At 40.7% G+C, this 16,803-nt stretch overlaps 1 protein-coding gene across 4 annotated transcripts in view; it reads left to right on the forward strand.

The window, feature by feature from the left end:
- OGFRL1 (opioid growth factor receptor like 1) overlaps positions 1-16,431 on the forward strand; it is a gene marked incomplete at its 5' end in the record, with an annotated part of 86,473 nt that extends 70,042 nt beyond the window's left edge. The window contains 7 exons of one of the 4 annotated variants that reach the window (XM_083858481.1): positions 1,579-1,836; positions 3,267-3,353; positions 3,847-3,928; positions 6,951-7,029; positions 7,120-7,186; positions 7,327-7,472; positions 9,430-16,431. In XM_083858481.1, the coding sequence (XP_083714607.1) occupies positions 1,579-1,836; positions 3,267-3,353; positions 3,847-3,928; positions 6,951-7,029; positions 7,120-7,186; positions 7,327-7,472; positions 9,430-10,189 (1,479 nt within the window). In that variant the 3' untranslated portion in view covers positions 10,190-16,431. Of the gene's footprint in view, positions 1-1,578; positions 1,837-2,320; positions 2,363-3,266; positions 3,354-3,846; positions 3,929-6,950; positions 7,030-7,119; positions 7,187-7,326; positions 7,473-9,429 lie in introns of those variants that run through there. The other 3 variants (XM_083858483.1, XM_083858482.1, XM_083858484.1) reach the window with 3 other exon arrangements.
- Positions 16,432-16,803: the final 372 nt, after the last annotated feature.

The following is a 16,803-nucleotide window of genomic DNA, read 5'->3' on the forward strand; positions in this document are numbered from 1 at the left end:
TGGCTTGGGCCACCAGCTTTGATCTTGGACTGAGTGGGAGTAGCTGGATCCTGAGGAGGGAAGCAGCTGGCATGATGGTGACATAGGGTATAGGGTATATATATACATGGGTATATGAAAGACTGAGGGGGCTTCATTGATTTCCATGGAATGCACAGGAAGAGGAGAAATGTCTTGGCCAAGGCAAGTGATGGTGGGAGGCAGCAGGGGCATGGGCAGCATGGGTAGACTGAGCTGTATTGCAGGCTCCTGGCTCAGCCATGCAGCTGTGACTGTATCTAGGTGAGCTGTTACTGCAAATACACTTGCCTGAAACAAGGTCTGACAAACAGGTCACTCCCAGTAATTTGTGTTTGGTGTCAGTGCGTGCAGCTAACATGCTTCCAATGAACCTGAAGGAGCGTTATGTCACCTGTGCAAGAGTGACATGAGTGCATCTAAGCATGACACTGTGGCAACTTTCAGTTTCACTGTGATCTTTCAGTTTATAGAGTGGATAGGGAAACAAGAATATATAGATGAAATCACCTCTATACTGATGACCCTGCCATCCAGTTAAAATGTGGGTACCTGTGCTTGAAACAGATGCTAAAACACTCAAGACACAGCAGGCAAAAAAAGTACAACTTTGAGTGAGGTAATGTGAAAGGGAATTTATGGCGAGAGGCTGAAGAAGCTTCACCTGTTTGGTTTACCAAGAAGAGAACTGACGTGATGATAGGAGTAGTCACCAGATACCACGGAGTTGTCTTTAAGGAGAAGGCAGAAATCCCTGAGTGTGAACTGGAGCCTACCAGCCCTGGTTAGAAATGAGAACACATTTTTAGACATGAGGGTGAGAGTAGGTACTGGAACAATGTGCTAAGCTGTCAACTCATCATGTCTTCACTCCTGGCAGTGTTTCTGTCCAAAAGACATGTACTAGCCAAATGCAAAATACATCGTCACTGCCCCTTCAAATTGGTCCCTGAATATCATGTCAGTTTCATCCCCAATCTCGCAGGAATTTTAGAAGCAGCCAACGCTGGCTGGTTCCACAATATTGCCCCCTCCACCCCTGCCCTCTCTAGCACCTGTTCGGTCCTTGGGGTCCATCCACCCCACGGCACCGTGCTCGTGTCCAGCCATGACTGCAGGGGCACGGCCACTTCTCAAAGCGTCTCCCCCCCAGACCGCTGCCCTGAGGCAGCCGCCATCCCGCCCTTCTCCATGAACCCCCGCACCCATTGCTTTTCTCATAAGCCTTCGGGGCCCCCGCCGGGCAGTGACTGGCCCGCGGGCTCAGCTCCCGGAGGGGAGGGGAGGCTCCCGCCCTGCCCTGGAGCCCGGCCTGCCCCGGGGGCCCCCCCCGCCCTGCGGTGCCGGGGGCCGGTGCTGCCCGGCGCTCGCCGCCAGGGCTGGGCGCGTGTTTCTTGTGGAAATCCCGGCGCCTCCGGCCCCGCCCCGCGCGTGTCCGTGGGCTGGGGCTGTGGCCGGGCGGGGGAGCAGCCCCGGCCGCCGCCGCCCCGCCCCGCCATGCCGCAGCCGTAGGCAGCCCGCGGCCGCTGCCAGCCCTCGGCCTGCGCGGCCTCCGGGCCCATGGGCAGCCTGCTGAGCGGGGTCAGCTTCAAGGAGCCCACCACGGTGGAGGACTGCGACTCCACCTGGGAGACCGACTCGGAGCCCGAGGCGGCGGAGCCGCGGCGGCAGGAGGGGGTGTGCGCCGCCGCGGGAGGCGGGGAAGAGCCGCCCGAGCCGCCCGCCGCCGACTGCCGGCCCCGGGAGCCGCCGCCGGCCGCGCCAGCGCTGCAGGAGGACGGGGAGCGGGCAGAGCCGGACGCCGCCAGCCCCGAGCAGGTACCGGCACCGGCACCGGGCCCGCCTCGCCCTGCCCTGCCCGCGGGCCCGGCGGCCGAGGGGGACGGGCGGGCCGGGCCGAGCCGAGCCGAGCGCGGTCCGGGCGGCCCCCGCGGTCCGGGCGGCCCCCGCGGTCCGGGCGGCCCCCGCGGTCCGGGCGGCCCCCGCGGTCCGGGCGGCCCCCGCGGTCCGGGCGGCCCCGCGGTCCGGGCGGCCCCGCGGTCGCTGCTCTGCGGCAGGGGCGGGCCCGGGGCGCTGCCGGCGGCACCTGCCGGCGCCCGGAGCCGCTGGGGATAACCCGGCGCTGCACCTCCGCTGAGGACCAGCCTGGTTTATCTCTCCCCACCCCTCCCCTGTCATTATCGGGAGAAGATCGAGGCCTTGGTCTCATTGACGTTCCCGCTGGTGCTGTTTCCAGGGAAGGCTGTATTTTAAATTAACTAGTGCATTTAACATGGCCACTTTATTAAACAGCATAAAAATCTGAATGTTTGATCCTATGTGGCAATGGAATTGCGACTCCTCGGTGGGTGTGACGAATTTCCAGAGCGAGTTTCTCTTCTTTAGGAAGCTTTGTACACGCCGAGCTTGAAGAAGTAAAGTGTTCTTTTGGCAATAATTTTATTTGAGTTAGAATACCATGCAGGGGGGAGCAGCAGCTGAGTCTTTTTTAGGTTGCTAGACATGCCGTGTTTTGGTTCAGAGACCATACAGAATTAAGTAAGCCTAAGTTTCTTTCCCTTTTCCTGCTTGTTACATGGTGATGCTCGTGCCAGATAACCAAGTGTCAAGGGCTGTTTCTTGTTCAAGCGTGTTTTGCCTGCAGGTGTGGTCAAAGCTGGTCTTGTGAGAGGAGGAATAAACATTTGCCTGTTTGTCATTAATGTACAGTTGATAAGCCCAGTGCAGTCCTGGAGAACTTCCTCTTTCACATGTATGGCAAGGAGTAGAATGAAACTGTTTTAGTAACTATCCATTTTCTTCCACAGCGTCCAATAATAGCAATTAAGTCTATGTACACATGACTTTTTTTTTTTTTTTTTTTTGATAGTATGATTGGTGGTGTCTCTGCATTTTCAAGTTCAGTTTCTTACTTCATCTTGTATTAGCACTTGCCAGATTACTTTGAAGTCTTGCATTTGGAAATGACAATCAGACTGTTGGTTTAATTCAAATTCAGCGTCATTGGAAGGACAGTTCATAGTCTTGCTGTTGTATTTTAGGTTGTCTTTAACTTAGGTTTAAAGTGTGATGTGTTAAGTATTGAGCAGGGAAATTTTCAGTGTTTGACTGAGCAGTAGGCAAATGCATGCACTTACATTTATTTACATTCCTGAAATCCACAATGAAAAGTAATTATTTTAATATTATACAAATATGCTACCTAGGGGGTTTGTGTATGATGATTATCTACTTTCTAACTGTTTCAGAGTGGTGATGGAACTGAGCTGACAGCCAAGCCAAAGAGAAGCTTCTACGCAGCAAGAGATTTATACAAGTACCGACACCAGTATCCAGTAAGATATGGTTTAAAATTGCCTTTTCAGTAAAAAACATTCTGAAGCCTTTGTGTTGTCCAATAAGTACAAGAAATGAGAACCAAAAGGCTGATACAGGGGTATGACATATGTGAGTGGGAGAGAAGCAATGTCTTTTCATCCCATGATATGTGTAAGCCTGGGAACAGGTAGGAGCCCAGGAAAAGGCTTGTGCCTTGGCTTTCAAAGACAGTAGATTATAGAGTTTGCTTCACTGATTATTTGTCCCTCAAGTTCCTTGAGACTGAAGGGGGAGGTGCTGTTATGCTTGCTGCTGCCTCAGTAGAGGAAGGTACCACCAGAAAGAACTTTCAGATCCATAAACTGAGTCTTTAAGTGCATGAGTAGAACTCTGTTTTTCCTAAAACTCTGAAGTTTTTTGTCTTTAAATTATTCAAAGAGTGCAATATCACTTTCTGGATAGTCTTGGTAGGTTTTTGTAAGCTCATAATGTCCTATTTCCTTTCTTTAGCAGAACTTTAAAGATCTTCGGTATCAAAATGACTTGTGCAATCTCCGGTTTTACAAAAATAAAATCCCGTTTAAACCCGATGGTGAGTAATCTGTAACAATAAGTGATAACAAAAGAATGCTCACTAGTGATAGTAGCAAATTGAAACAGTGGTGATAATTGAGGCAAATTAAAGGTGTATAGTAATATATTGTAGAACATGAACATCCCATGTTGAGTAGCACATTGTTAACACAAGAGCAGTTTGTGCTTAAAACAGAGTTAGCTTTCACTCTAGGAAGGTGGTGCTTTTCTTAGACATTATCGGCATGAAGTAGTACAAGGTGTTGTTAGTAGCACTGTTTTTTGGCAGTACCTTTTATTAAACAAAGATAAAGTTCTTGCACTGTATTGCACAAGCTTGCTGTTTGAATAGGAGTGGCGATTTATGGTTGTTAACCCTAGAACTGTGTAAGGAGAAAAAAATGTGCTTTAATCTTGTGTGAGATTATTGTAATAACAATAATAAAACCATTTCTCAGCGTCTCTAGTGGCTCTGGTAGTGGAGCAGGAACCTTGTATGCAGCATTCTGCACAAACAGAGGAGAAGCTGAAAGATGACAAGCTCTGCTCTAGAGAGTTTTCAGTTGACGTAGGAGAGACAATAGGATAGCAGACAGACTGGGAAGCAGGAGGAGGCAATAAAGCAATCTTGATTAGGGTGATACACAGAAGTCTCACCACATGAGAGCCTAGCCATTAGCAAAAAAGACAAACTGAAGGCAAAAAACAAGATTTTCTAAGTCTTAAAAGAATGATGAGAAGGTTACTTTGAAGGTATTTGCAGAAGGATACTCTCAGCATGAGAGCAGCTTGGTAGGAAATAGTGAAGTGCACATTGGGGTGCAGGAGTGAGATGTGTAGGCTGCCTCTGAGGCAGGATCCTGTCAGAAGCAGGATCAGTCTCATAGCAACAAATGGATTCTGATAAGGTAGTAAGGGACAGGTCACAAAGGCTTTGGAAGTGTACAGTTTTTGTTTGTTGTTACAGAGCAGGATTTCACGATGGAAGAATGCAAAACAAAAACAAACGTGTCAGTATAAAAAGCAGTCTAGAAAGAGAATCTTCCCAGCATTCAGGGTAGTTGCATTCTGCAACATTCAGGGTAGGTGTAAGCATGACAAGAAAGCACTTTTCAAGGTCAGGAAAAAAAAAAGTTGAGAAGCAAAGTGTGAGAGTTCAGATAGGAAGCTGGATAGAAAGGAATGTTACACAGAAGGTTGTAAAAATGTACATATAAGAAAGTTGAAGATGAGAACTGTTTATAGACAAAATAGTGGTAATACCCTTAGCAAGTGAGAGAATATAACTCAGGTTGTGAAAGAAAGATAGGACTTTGGCTTTAAACGACTTGAGCTTTATCTAGATACCCACAGGCAGATGCTTTTAGTCAGTTTTAGCTTGACTGCAAAAAGACATGGGTCTGTGAATTGCCAGTAGAGAAGTTGCAGATTTAGGAGACATTACACAGAGAACAGACAGAGAAAGAAAGCAAAAGACACTGAGGTCTGTGTGAATCTGGAGACCATATGGCTCTGAAATTAAAAGACAGAAAAATACTGTGGGGAAGAACTCCTTTAAAGTCCAAAATGAAGGAGCAGTTCAAGAGGATTAGCTGCAAGAAGAGATAGTCATGAAAGCTATAGGAAGGCTTCCCTCCCAAAATTTGTAAAGAATAGCATTTCTCTTAGTATTCTAGGAGAAAACCACAGTTAGTAATGTCAAAAGTAGCTGATAAGCCGTGGAGGCTGATGAGTTGTTGGCTGTGAGCCTTGGTTATACAGAAGTTTGTACTGAGAATGGAAAAGAGTAACCACCACCTTGACCCAAGTCTGTGGATCTGTGAGAGTGTTCGGAGGGAGTCTTAGCTACCAGGTTAAGGAATGAAATACTGGAAAATGTTGTTTAAAAAAATCCCAAACTATTTCTAGTGCAATACTAGATCTGAAGTTTAGTTCCATGACCTACAGATAAACCTGCTTGTGATTCTGGATCAGAGCTGGCCTGTTTGTTTCTCTGCCCTGGGACTGAGTAGCAAGTTTTCCAGTACTTGAAATATAGGTTGGATACAATGCAGTGAGGTCCTCTTTCCGAGGTCCTTTTCCAGTTTTGCCTACAGTGGAAACTCCATGTACTTGGCAGCCCCTTAGACTAGCTGCTTTCTTCACTCCTTAAATAAAAGCATCAAATGTGTCCTCCTTTCCCATTGAGACCCAAATGGAAATTTTCACTGGGCAAAGAGGCATCTTAAATGTATACTAGGAGACCATATACATGGGGCTTTGGGTTTTTTAGGCTGCTCCTATGCTATTTGACTTTGGGAGACGCTGTGCATCTGTTGTTGGTTTCAGAATAGAAAACCGATGTTGGTTTCAGAATAGAAACAGATTAATACAGTGCTCATTCATGGAAAGATACTGTACAGCTCTGGGATCAAGGATCATCCTTTTTATGTACTTTGTATATCTGTGTAGTACCTGGAGAAGTGCCCTGGCCCATGACTGAATTTCATGAGCACAGTCTCAGTGTGATGCTTAGCCACCATTAATTAAGAAAGATTTCTCAATCATAATGGTATGGGAGAGTTGAAGCTTTGTTCTATGAAGATTAGATGCGTGGATGGATAGATGGATGGATGGATAGCTGCAAAGCAGCAGTTAGCATTGTAAAAGCAATGACAGGTGATTCACAGTGCAGTATTTTATGGAAGCAGTTTGTTAATTCCCAGTCAGTGTGATAAAGGGATCTATGACATGAGAACTCCTGGATATATTTTACAGAGGTTGCTGTCACACACCTTCACTTGTTAGTATCCCAGTATAAGTCAGTTGGTTTTGTTTATATTGATATTTTATAAGTACTTTATTTTTTAATTAAGTTTTAGTAACTAAATTAGTTTTAAATAGAAATCAGTTCATTTATGTGAAATAGACCTTATTTCACATAGTATGTGAAAGACAATTAAAGTACCTGTTCTATCATTATTTTAACATGCAGGTACTCTGTGTCACTGAGTTCTGATTTTGATGGCTTCCTAACAGTTTCTCAAATTATTTTTGTGCAGGGGTTTATATTGAAGAAGTCCTAAATAAATGGAAAGGAGACTATGAAAAACTGGAACATAATCACACTTACATACAATGGTTAGTCAATTATTACCTATTTCTGTTTCAAAGCATTAATTTGATTAAATGTTCTTATACTGAGCCATAATGCACTTCTTCTTTTAACAGGCTTTTTCCACTGAGGGAACAAGGTCTGAACTTCTATGCTAAAGAATTAACTACATATGAAATTGAGGTAATACAAATTGAGCTCCATACAAACCTTCACAGTAATTTTAATACATAACTATTTTTGTTATGTAGAGTTGTCTTATACAATGCGAAGTACTTGCTTTAGTGCCACTCAGAATTTTGGACGTATTCTTTGTCCATTAGGAATTCAAGAAAACAAAAGAAGCAATTAGAAGATTCCTTTTGGCTTACAAAATGATGTTGGAGTTTTTTGGAATAAAACTAATTGATAAAACTGGAAACGTAGCACGAGCTGCTAACTGGCAAGAAAGATTTCAGCATTTGAATGAGTAAGTAATGACGTGCACTTCACTTGCTAGAATTACTATAGAATCTCTTTATCCTTTTGTTTTCTGGAGAAAGCAAAGATATTTTTTCCAAAGACTGCCAGGAAAAAAAAAAAGGGGTGGGGGAAAACAGTCGATGCCTGGTTTGTGCCTCTATCTGCACACGTTCCTCCTTCCCTTTTTTTTGATACCTCTTCTCACTCATTACCAGTTGGACTGACATCATTGAATTCCATGAAAATACAGCTTTAGATGGTGCTGAAGAAGATCCCAGCTCTAAACTAATTTGTCGTGGTAATGAATTTATTTTCACCCAGTCCCAAAGTGCTGCTTCACACTTGGAAAAAACCAAGTAGCTTATCATTGTATTTACATTTCTTTTTGAGAAAGATCAAATTTTCCACCCGTGTATGAAACATAGATAACAAGATTTCCCTCCCTCCTCAAAACATGAAATACTTTGTATTTAAATATTTTTAATTGAAATGCTGATCTGGAAAGGTTTAAACATGTTATGTCAAACCCATGTTTAGTAAATTATATCAGTTACTTTTCATTGGTATTGTGTGGATCCAAAGTTTGCATTGAATTTTGTCTCATACCAAAACCTCTTTTAAATCTTGTGCTCACTTTCCTGATATCTCTGACCTTAGAGTTTGTTTTCTTGCAGCATTTTGTTCTCCTGTCATGATAAAAGCTTGTAGGTACAATTGCTGATGGATTCCAGGTGAATAGTGGGAATAATTTGTTAATAATTTTACTTAAACGTTATATGAGCCAGTGTGGGTGTGGGCTCAGACTCAGACCACAGATAAAACAGGTTTTCAGGAAACCCAAATGTTACTGCGTGTTTTCACTCCTGTTCTTTCCAGTGAGTAGTTACAGTTTTAAGTCAGGATTTGGGGCTCTCTTTACCTAATTTTATCCATCTAAAATTCAAACTTAAAAGTTTTACTGCTCACTAAGGTGTGCTTTACAAAGGAAAGACTTTTTTACAGGCACTTCCAGAAGACAATTTGTTAGTTTTCTCTCAGATATTTCCTACAAGAGTGGACTTACTCTCCAAAGGTGCCTGTTTTTCCCCCAGCACTGGCTGTAGTGCAGGTGCTAGTCTAAACTGAAGACCCAGGTTTTAAATAACTTGAGTGAAGTGCAATGAACCCTGTTCTGTAGCTACACTATAAATACACTACAATCGCTTTCGTTTACAAAGCAACTGGATTTTCTCCCCAGAAAGAGAACAGCATAGAATCATTAAGGTTGGAAAAAAAAAAATCTCATGAGAACATTGAGACCAGTCTTTGACCAAACACCACCGTACCATAGCACTAAGTGGCACATCTACTCATCTTTTGAACACTTCCAGGGATGGTGATTACACCACTTCCCTGGGCAGTCTATTCCAATGCTTAACCACTCTTTCAGGGAAGAAGTTTTTCCTGATATCCAACCCAGACCTTCACTTGGCACAACCTGAGGCTATTTTCCCTTGTCCTCTCACTTGTTGCCTTGATCAAGAAACTGACCTCCCCCCTTGCCACAGCCTCCTTTCAGGCAGTAGTAGAGAGCAATAAGGTCTCCCCTGAGCCTTTGTTGCTCCAGAATAAATAACCCCATTACCTTTAGCTGCTCCTCATAGGACTTACAGGTTCCAAACCCTTCACCAACTTTGTTGCCCTTCTCATACAGCAGAAGGAACCAAAATCAGTACATGTTTGATTTTATTTTCTCTCAGTCCTCTTCCCCAGTGCTTTTTACAAACACTAAAATTTTCACTCACAGCATCCTAGCAAAGGAGGTGCTTGTAAGCTTCAGCACCTTGGAAAAATTAAAATACAGGGAGTCTGAAGTACATACCTGAAGTGATAAAAAGGACTGAGGAATTGCAGTTCCAGTTCTGTATTTGTAAAATGTTTTTTTTTTCTGATTCAATAGAATTTTTTACCCATTTCTTTTGAAGGTCTCAACATAACTACTTGAGAATCACTCGAATTCTGAAAAGTCTCGGTGAACTTGGATATGAGAGTTTCAAATCTCCCCTGGTAAAATTTATTCTGCATGAAGCTCTTGTGGAAGATACCATTCCCAACATTAAGCAAAGTGCTCTAGAATATTTTGTATATACTATTAGAGACCGAAGAGAAAGGAGGAAACTGCTGAGATTTGCCCAGCAACATTATACACCTTCAGAGCATTTTATCTGGGGACCCCCAAGAAAACAGAAGTCAGAGGGAAGCAAAGCAAATAAAAAGCCAGCATCTCCAGTTTCTATTCCCAGTAGTCATATTTCTAAGCATAAGAAATCAAAAGAGCCTAAGAATACATCAGCAAGTGGAAGCTCAGCTGGTAAAATAACTGAAGAAAGAAAGGTAGAATTCTCAAAAAATGAGGAAGAAAATTATCAAGATGAACAAGAAGTGAACTGTGATGCTGTTAGGCAGAACAGCAGTGAAAAGAACAGTGACACTGATACCAGTCAGCTTTCAAAATCAGAAGAAATTCATGATAATACAGACAGAAAGGAGGACACTTCTCATTCCAAAAAAGATGATGAAAATCTGAACAGTGACTCTGGAAATCACCCAGGCTTTATAGAGGAAGATTTATGTAATGCTGAGAATTCTTCAAATGATACATCAGCAGATCTACAAGATAACCTTGATAAGGATACACTTTCAGGAGGGACCACAACAAAAGCTAAGGATGAGCTCAAACTATGAGTCTGAGATTTAAAAAATCTTTGTTTCACTTTGAATGAAGCAAATTATTCATTGCTTCTTCATTTAGGTTGAAATTTCCATCTACAGTAAGTTCATGAGACTATGCTTGTTGCAAATGCATCAGATTAGGCTTCTGTTAGGTTAATGAATTTTGTTTTTTTCAAGCTGTTTATCAGCAGTCAGCCAGGTGTGTCTCTTCAAAACAATTCTGCATATTGAAAGTTAGAAATTCATTATCTTTTCTAGACAGATTGCACAGAAAAGCTTATCTACTTTTTAAATTCATCCAGTATTAAAAAAAAAAAACACAAACGTGTTACAACTAAAAAGCCTTGGAACATCAGGATTTTTAAGTTTACTTTGAGTTTTGTTTTCCATTTAGGAGATTACTAGAACTTATTTCAAAAACACTATTTTTACCCTAGTGGTTATCTTTTTAGGAACTGTGCTCATGATTAATAGTGGTATTTGCACAGTATCTTTTACCTTAGATTAGCATCATTGTTGGAAGCACTTAACAATGGATAGCATATATCATGTCCTGTACAGCTGGGCATCACTGTACATTGAATAAAAGTTCTAACTTACAAAGGAACTGTATCCACAGCTTTTGGATACAAGGGAAGTTGCACTTTAGACTTCTTTTAGTCCCTGGTAAATTCTCCCTTTTCTTGACTCATTTGTTACAACTAATCTGGGGGAAGGGTTCTCTTTGATCTCTCAAATTTGGTCTCAATTTGAAAGCTCTCAGGTGCAATAAGACGACTCTCCCAGCTGGATTCAGCACCTGGAAAGCCTCTGGACAGCTGCAAAGCACTGTCTTTACCACAGAGTACTGCCTTATCAGCAAAGCTACCAGAGAGGAGGTCACCAGATATCTTAAGTTGGGTCTTACTTGATGTTTCTTGGCCAGTTTTGGGTAGAATCTGGACAAGGCAGTCACCTGTTGCTGGTGTCAGAGACAAAGGCAGTCCTGGTGCTTCTTTCCAGCTATTTCTTCTCTTTGCTCTCTATTGTAAGTCTCTCAGTTTTATGTTACTTTGATAATCAGCGGAAACTTATGGCAGGCCAGTCTGTTGGCCAGGCTGGAGCCCAGCAAGTAGGAATTTCACCATTAAGATCTTTCCCAGCTTCTACTGAAGAACTCTCTGCTCTTCCCGAGTAGCTTCTTCTGATTTTCTGCCATTCAAGTCAAACAATAGCAAGTTAGTTGTGCAGAATATGAATTAAAAAATAATGCAGGGACAATTCACACTTCCTACAGCCCTAAAATACTCTGAAACTTCTGTATGTATTTTCTGTTTAAAAGTGTACATATTATCCACTGCCTTTAATGTGTTCCTGATTAAATGCTATAAGACAAAAGGCTGACTACAGTTTTGAGTGTCAAAATGCTACAGGACTTTATTCAAGTCTTATAACTCTAAATGTTGAAGTTTTCAGGGGTTTCAGAGCATAGACAAAATGCCTTGTATTCTGTTTTGTTAATGCCCATCATGGCAATGCATCATCCATTTTTTCTCCAGGTAGCACTGGTTCTTGGGATCAAATAGAGTGGCAGTTAGGGATATTGGTACCTATGGAAAGAGATTAGGCTCTCTCCATCCCAAAGATGCAGAGGAGAAGGAAGATGTATTTCTCCTTCTGTGCTGACTTGTGAGGAAAGAAACTTATATACATGGATTTTTTTAGGGCAACCTGGATCATTCAAGTAGGCATTAAGTCTTTCTGAGCACAAATGCCCCAAAGATTTCCAGCCACCACCTTTTTAAAGCCAGAAAGATCCTGAGAAGCCTTTCACAATTCCATGGACATGAACTGGGATTACCTTGTCCGAGTTTGCCTCTGACCTTCAGAATAGAAGGGGGAGGAAGTGCTGTGATAAAACTGGTCTGTGTAGTTAAGGACTCTGCCTCTCCATGTATGCAAATGGAGGGCGCTTCATTTTCTGCCTGTGACATTTTCAGTCTTGAGTGCCTAACTGTGAAAACTTCATGGAGTTGTTCTTACATAGTTATTTTTTGAGTACCATAGGGAAAATTATACCCTGTGTATAAGGAACATAACTATAGCATAAGAAGCTATACAGAGCCTTCAATTTATGAACTTTAGTGTTAATGTTAAATACTTCACAGAAAATGCAGAGTATTGAAGTGAAGTAAGGGATGCCGGAGGTGTTATTATATTTATAGTGTAATTTTATTGAACATCAATGACCTCAGAAGATATTTTGTCTACTGAACAAAAAAAGATAAAAAAAAGTTAAAATCTTGTTCTGATTTTAAATTAAGTTCTTGGGATATGCATCCAGAAGATTACTCTGCAGTTCTGTTATCATGACACATCTCTCACTTGAACATGCTTAATGGTTCGATGTTCATAATTAAATACTTAAAATACTTTTACTCTGACAGAGCTGTCTGTATTAAGGGGCCAAGATACCTGAAAATATTGTCAAGAACTTTGGTACTTACACCTGTATTAACTCTGCAATTTTTTTTTTTTTTTTTAAATCTATGATTCAATATATTTCTTTCAGTTTTCACAGAAGAGTAGTGGCATATCAGTTCCTTACAAAGAACTATGGGGACTATGTAGGTGAGAATTTTTGTGTCAGGTGGGCTCCTGCACTCTGTAATCCTTGTTTTACAGCTTTATCAACAGAATTATTCCCATGGGACACTTCAGCTTTAACTAACAAATTCTGCTCTATGTAAAATATGTCACTGTATCATTATTTTCATAGAGGAATTGTATCTTCTAATTTTGCAAGCACTAAAAAGAAGGATTTATTGCAGGGCAATCATGCAGCATATAGCGTCCCATTGAGATTTGTGAGGATCAAGTGGGTGCACTGTATGCATTTTTGTTACAGAATCATGGCCTTAGCAACCAGAAGCACCCCGTGCTTGAAGTTTCTAAGTATTGGTTTTCAGGTTTACAGTATATATATGTGTGTTGAAATGATTGTATTCTCATAGTTGCCAGTACATAGTTGTTTAACCATTACTTCAGGAACTGGGGGTACGCAAAGAAAGTAAAGTCATTTGCTTACTGTTAAATTTCTTTTTGTCTTGCTGTATGCTTAAATATTCAGGGATTTCTGTGTACTTATCACAATAGTATATTTTGGCCCGGTGTTAGACTAGAATCAGCTGTTCATATGTTAATTGAACAGAACCTTCCATATGAAGGTTTTTCCAAGTAAGTGTGTTGGAGCAGCCTCTGGTACTGTTAGGTGAGAGTAATGTGTTTGTGCACATACCTGTGAATTTGATTTTAAGGATCCTTTGGTGAGGGGATATGAATGTGCTTGGAACAATGTAACTGAGTACACAGATGAGTACACACAAGGCAATCATACAAATCATGCAAAAACACAGCACTTTAAGGTTAGTTACAGCTCTGTGCCCCCCTATGCCAGACACAAGTGTGCCTCGGTACCTGATACTGTGTTGGTGTAGAGACTGAAGGCTTGGGTACATGAGGTGTGCAGCACAGACCATTCAGAGCAGAAGAGTAGTTACATGTGTCCCCGTATCTAGGAGCAGGTCTGAGATCTTTGTGTTCATGTTGTTCAAATAAAATACTGAAGGATGCTAAAAATAAGTGCAATAATCCTTAGAGGGCTGTTCCCTGGCTTGGGTCAGCACCTCAGTTTCCTGCTCTAAGATTGCAGCACTCTAATGTATTAGGTATTTGTATAATCATTGTTAATATTTCATGTAACCTAGTGTAAGCCTCCCTGAACTATTCCAGAATATCTAATAATCTGCAGTTGCATATATCTGTACTATAAACAGAAGTTTTACAGACCTTAGAAGCTTTGTTCAATGTTGATGGATGATCCAGTGAGGTAAGACAAGTGACATTTACTGGATTTAAATGGAAAACAGCTCTTGTTTGTTATTAAATAAAATTTATGTCTATCTGTTTAATTGAGAGGTTATTTTACACCTTTCTTCTTCTGACTGTTGTGATGGTACTGATCACAATTTATAGTTATATATGTTTAAGTGAAAATGTAATTTTTTTACACCACAATTTTGCAGGAAACATATCATACTGAATTTCCTTGACAAAAGCTGTATTTATGAATAAGATGCAAGTATGTGAAGCAAGTTTTGCCATTAATAAAGGTGTGACAATATCACGCTGATGATGTATGTTGTCCTCAGAATTGCCAGTGGGAATCAGAACCAAAGATGTTTCTAGCTTTGTGTCCTGCCTCCAGCAGTGGCCACCAAAAGATGCTGTGAAACAAAGAAATTATACAGTGACCCCATTTTTCTCCAGGAATTTTTTGGTTTTGAACTCATGGTTTCTTTCAGCCTTTGCAATCCCTTGTGGCTGTGAGTTCCACATTTTAATAATGATTTTGGTGGAGAAGGTGATCTTTTACTTGTCTCTGATCTGTTTATTCAATAATGGCTACTGCATTAGAATACAGTACTAAAAGTACTGTAAGATGAAGAGTAATGCACTTCAAATCAGTTTTTAAATGCCATGAGATTCTAATGACAAAATACCTGTTTAGGCAGAAAATGTCCCATGTATCTTCTGGTTTTAGGCAGAAGATGTCTGCTTAGGCAGAAACTTGTCCTAAGTTGATGACAATGCTTCCTTATTTACTCATTCTGAGTACATTTTTGCATATAAATATTTTTGTAGAGTAGTGTTAAAAGTGTAGGTTACATGTTGGAAGTCAGATTCCAACTGCAGAACAGTTTTTCTTACCTTTCTAAATGCAAAACCAGTCAAATGGAAAACCTATTCCTAGCCCACATATGAGTGAGCTACCTCTGGATTTGGAGCAACCAGCATCAATGAATCTAACTTTATGATCATGTAGAAGATGGAAATAATGTCTGGAGTTTGCTGAAAACCATACTCATCATTTTGCATTTTAGTAATTTGTTTTGATACTGTTCACAATTCCAATTGTAATTAGCGTAACTGGTCAAAAGATATTTTTTATGGCTATCAGAGTCTGAAAATGAGGGATGAGTCAAAAAAGGTCTAAGTATATACAACACCCCTCAATTCACATGGTCAACACCATAGATTCACTACTTACAGGTATTTAGATGCAGTTCTCCAAGGGGAGTGCATATCGTGTCTCTGTAATATTTTTGTTCTTAGTATTGGCTATGAACTGTTTCTTTTCCTGAAAGCTGTGATCCCTTTTCAGCCCTTGTTCTTAAGTACACTTAGTTAAGACCTTTTGAAAGCAAGAATTTATTTTAAATGATAGGTTTACTACATGCTGTACATAATGGACTACTAAAATGTAGTTCAAAAGCTATAGAGATCAATTCAATAGAGACCTTGTCTAGCTTTACACTTGTAATCACTTCTTTATTTTCAAAAGCATTATGCTGTTTGCTATAAGATTTTAAAAAAAGTGAGAATTGGCAAATTGTTCTGAAAGAAGTATCTTCTTAGAAATATGGCTCTTTAATTCTACCACGCTTACAAGTTCAGTGGTGTATCCATGAACTAAAGTTTATTGTGAAATATACTAAATGTATTTACTACTGTGGCTAACCATGTGAAAATTATTGTTTTGCAGTAAAAAAGGTTATGGCACTTGTATTTTTGGCATCTGCTGAAGCATGTTTGCTAATCATTAGCCCTTTTTTTCTGTGTTTTAACGTATTCCACAGTTGTTTGCCCTTTATGCAGTTTGATTTCGGCAACAGATGATTAAGTGTAATTTTGCACTGATAAAATTTGAAAATATCATTGTTCAAATGTATTCTGAAAAAAAAGTGCAGTAAAACAACCCCCAAAGCCCAAAAATTTTTACTTGCATAATGGAACAGCTCTATGTCAGTTTTTATGAATGGTCCTGCTCTCTTCTCTGTATTCCTGTGCAGTGTTTAATTACAGAATGCCATGCATGTTTGGTAGTACCAATACCATATGTATGTGGTAGGAGTGGTAACCAGTTTCTGGATTTGTAATGCACTATAAAGAGATATTTTATAATTCTGTATCTGTATGGCAGTGTTATGCCAAAAGAAAATAATTGTATAAACATAAAAAGCAATAGTTTATGTTGCTTTCTGCTGTATTCTAAATTGTTTGTAAAATTAAATACTTGGATTTCCTTTCAGGTAAATATATTTTTAATAACAGCAGCCAAAAACTCTGAACTAATAAAGCTTCTTCATTTAGCAGCATTGTTTTAGCAACATACAGATACTGTATAGCTCTAATAATGGGCAATTGCTGTTTGATGCTTGTTTGTATAGTGTTCTGTAAATATATTAACACTTAAAAGTAGGTAATTAAAGGCTCTGGTCCTTCCTTTTTTGTTGTCAGTGGCAAAATGACCATGGATAGTAGAGGAATGAGGGAAGGCCCAGAGTCAGCTTTTCTTGAAGTCCATGGTTTATTTTTTAATTTAAGAAAAATGTATACTATGAAAACACTGTGAACAGTAAAGAGTGAAATATCTGCTATGATCATGCAGGAGTAAACTGTCTGGAGCAGTGTCAAAACCAGGCACTGCTGCTTAAATGTAGCAGGGAAGCATTTAACCTGCTGGTTTTATTTATTGTGTGCAGAAGCTGTAGGATTGGATGGCTTCAGTGCTGGTTTTGTAGTAA

The sequence above is a fragment of the Zosterops lateralis genome (assembly GCF_965231275.1).
Source record: "Zosterops lateralis genome assembly, chromosome: 3".
Taxonomy (NCBI): domain Eukaryota; kingdom Metazoa; phylum Chordata; class Aves; order Passeriformes; family Zosteropidae; genus Zosterops; species Zosterops lateralis.